The sequence below is a fragment of the Nannobrachium achirus genome, assembly GCF_963921795.1.
Source record: "Nannobrachium achirus genome assembly, chromosome: 15".
In the NCBI taxonomy this organism is placed as follows: Eukaryota; Metazoa; Chordata; class Actinopteri; order Myctophiformes; family Myctophidae; genus Nannobrachium; species Nannobrachium achirus.
In genome coordinates this window covers 38045765-38049091 of record NC_137822.1, presented here as the reverse complement: position 1 = coordinate 38049091, position 3327 = coordinate 38045765, and the positions used below count along the sequence as shown (strand labels likewise).

Here is a 3327-nt window from a genome sequence, read left to right as displayed (position 1 = left end):
TCAGACGTTTGGGCTAAAAGGATGACACAAAAAAGCCTTGAGGACTTGTTTCCATTGTGGACTGTCTTCCTATGACCTATGTATTCAATTAATCAACATACTGTAGCATAAAAATAACACCAAAATACAATATCATCAACAAATATAAAACACTATATTCAATGTTGAAGGTTCTTTATTTTTCCGTCTTGTCTACAGGTACATAAGAGTAAAACTTATGTTTTGGTTTGGCTTCCCTCAGACAATGCAGCAGCATAAGTAATAACAACAGAATGATGGTACAATCGTAACAAAAAGATTTAAAGAATAGAAAGAGAGTAAAAAGAATAAAATAGAGCATAATCATACTGTATGTATGTACATATAATCTTGGTATATTCTGTAAACACCAACAACATTTCTTTTCCCAGTAGCTGCCACCTAACTATATTTCTACAAAGTAGGAACAAAGAGAAAAGAATGGCAGCAGTGAATGTCACCTCCTTCCTATGGAAGATGAGAGTTTACCTTCCCTTGCGGTCTCACTGATAGATGGACTTTCCAGGCCTGTTTTGAAGGTAGCCAGTGATCCACAAGTTTTAAAGAGGTGGTGCCATAGTTGTGTACTTTTTAAGTTTTGTGTCTATGGAGTTAACATTACTCTAATAGACCCCCAGGTGTGGTTATAATATGCAAATATGTCTTCCCTGTGTACAGTATTTTCGGTCAGTTCCTGAAAGCTGAAAGCCTCTGAGTCAAAAGGCCCAATTGAAATACACCGATATAATGCCATCATAAAATCATCCTCTCCCCATTTCACCCTAAACAGTGGTCTTGTGGTTAGTGTCCGCCCTGAGACTGGTCGAGGTTCGATTCCCGGCCGGGTTATACCAAAGACAGTGCCTCCCTGCTTGGCACTCAGCATAAGGGTTGGAGTCCCTGCGACATACTAGCGTCATGTCCAGGGGGTGTACTTGACTCTACATCAGGCAGCCTCACGTCACGCTATAGAAACAGGAGATAGGCTCCTGCCCTATGGGCCTCATGGCTCAAATTATGGCACAATGTCTTAGTTTACAGGATGTTGTCAGGGTTTTCCACACTTTGGTGGCAGTAGCCTACAGTACAAATATGATATAATTTGCAATGCTAGGCATTAACTAAACGTCCGCCACTGCCTTTTAACCCCAGAACCATTTACTGAGATCATGAAAATATTGATATTCTTTGTGCTTTTTTAGATACAGACACGCTTCGCAAACATTATTGACGCAGGTATGGACCTTGTACCTCTGTTTCCACGCAAGATATTTCATGTATTCAGTGTGGTTTTGGTCCAGGTAAATCAGTCTCTCTGCCAGCTCCTTTGGGCTGGCGAAGTCATTCACATGAATGAAAGAGTCTGCCGGAATGTGTTCCTCGTAGTTGGCTCTCGAAGTGCCAAGAACCACGGGCACGCTCCCCATTCTCATAGCATTATACAGTTTTTCCGTCATGTAGTCTCGGTCGACAGAGTTTTCCCACGACAGGTAGAATTTGCAGCTAGGTATTAACTTGTCGTATTCTTCCTGAGCCAAGCCGCGATTATGGGCTCTCCCGTAAAGTTCCACCTTGATGTGGTTTTTCAACTCCTCGTAGACTTGAACTCTTTTAAACTGTGGGTTCCAGTTGCTCACGACCCAGCACACCAATTTGTCCTTCTCCGGCAGCTTGAAGCTCTCGTCCTCGCGCGTCAACGGGGTCAGGTACCCATAGGGCACCGGGATGTGAGAGTCCTGCCGATAACAGCTGGTCAGATTGAACAAGTCGCTGAGTCCAGGGATGTTGGTGGTATGGACCGGTGACTCCCAGGTGAACCAGATCCACTTCTGGAACCAGGGACGTGGTTCTCGTGGCATGTTGTCCACCCCACCGATGTCATAGTGGTGGAACATGACGGCGTGCGCTTTGTAGAAAACGCTCCTGTCGTGGGTCAGCAGACATCCTTCCATGTCGGGCTCGCAGCACCTGAGACAGCGGTGGAAAGAGTTACTCGAATGTTTTACTTAAGTGAAAGTATCTATGCTGTTACAATTGAAAGTCCGGAAATGAAGCTTTTACTTGGTATCAAAATGTACTTAGACCAAAAGTAGAAAGTAATAATTATGGTTGATATATGTTTGGTAAATCTTGTAATTATTCGTTTTCAAGTAATTGTAGTGGGGTAAATAGGGTGAAATCTTGATATTACATTTCATTAGTCATTAGTTTAGGGTTGGGTTTTAGGGTTAGGTTTAGGCATAGTTTTACTGAGGTTAGGGTTAGGTTTAGGCATAGTGGTTAACGTTCACCAGGTTGGCAGTCACCAGCGTCGGCAGGTTAGCATTTCACCATGCAGGTTAGCATTTCACCATGCAGGTTAGCATTCACCAGTGTCTAACTAATGCGATGTCGAACAAATGTTACGTTGCAATATCAACACGCTCCCAGTAAACAGTACAAAATGTGCCTCTGAGTTTAATATTGGAGTGGAAATAAAATACTGAAAATTGGAAACACTCTATTAAAAGGATCCCTGGCTAATACGACAAATATGCATTAATACATTATAATTGACCTCTATAACTATAATGTAAAATTTAAAACACCTCAAATATTTTATTTCTTCTAGAAATAGCCAATCTTTCAGTCAATAGGGGAAATGCCTGTCGCAAGTTGATGATGTCATAAATGTCATGTGTGGTCTAATTTATGGCATGCATGTGCAAAATAAACCACAAATACATTTGAAATATTGATTTGATGCTCATATTAACCATAGGAAGTATTATGTTTGTTTTTATTTTTACATGCATGTCATAATTTACATAGGGATAGATCACACATTACATTTATGACATCATCAACTTGCGACAGGCATTTCCCCTATTGAGTGAAAGATTAGCTATTTCTAGAGGAAATAAAATAATTTAGGTGTTTTTAAATTTACATCGTAGTTATAGAGGACAATTATAATGTATTAAGGCATATTTGTCGTATTAGCCAGGGATCCCTTTAAAGTTAAAACAACACTGACCAAACACTGGCCTCCCTGCCAAACGGCGGGAACCACATCAGTATCAGAAGAACGTTGTCCTCTGTGCGAACAGTGGACGGTGGACTGAGCTGCGTGTCTGAGGTCTGACGGGACGAGCCCTTTCCTTCTCCTGGTCGGGAGGCCTTCTTTAGGATGCTGAAGGAGGTCTGGTTGACGTCCAGGTTGTAGTACACCAGGTAGGACAGGAAACACAGAAACATCCAAGACAGCAAACACAGAAACAGCAGGACGCCTATGCACAGGTGTCGTCGAGACGCCCGGGACAACCTCAT

At 42.1% G+C, this 3327-nt stretch overlaps 1 protein-coding gene across 1 annotated transcript; it reads right to left on the bottom strand.

The window, feature by feature from the left end:
- Positions 1 to 3327, bottom strand: LOC308299832 (4-galactosyl-N-acetylglucosaminide 3-alpha-L-fucosyltransferase 9-like; the record flags this gene model as incomplete). Its single annotated transcript, XM_080743616.1, has 3 exons — positions 1 to 13; positions 1270 to 1986; positions 3035 to 3327. The coding sequence occupies 3 exons, from the start codon at positions 3325 to 3327 to the stop codon at positions 1 to 3; spliced, it is 1023 nt and encodes a 340-aa protein (XP_080599742.1).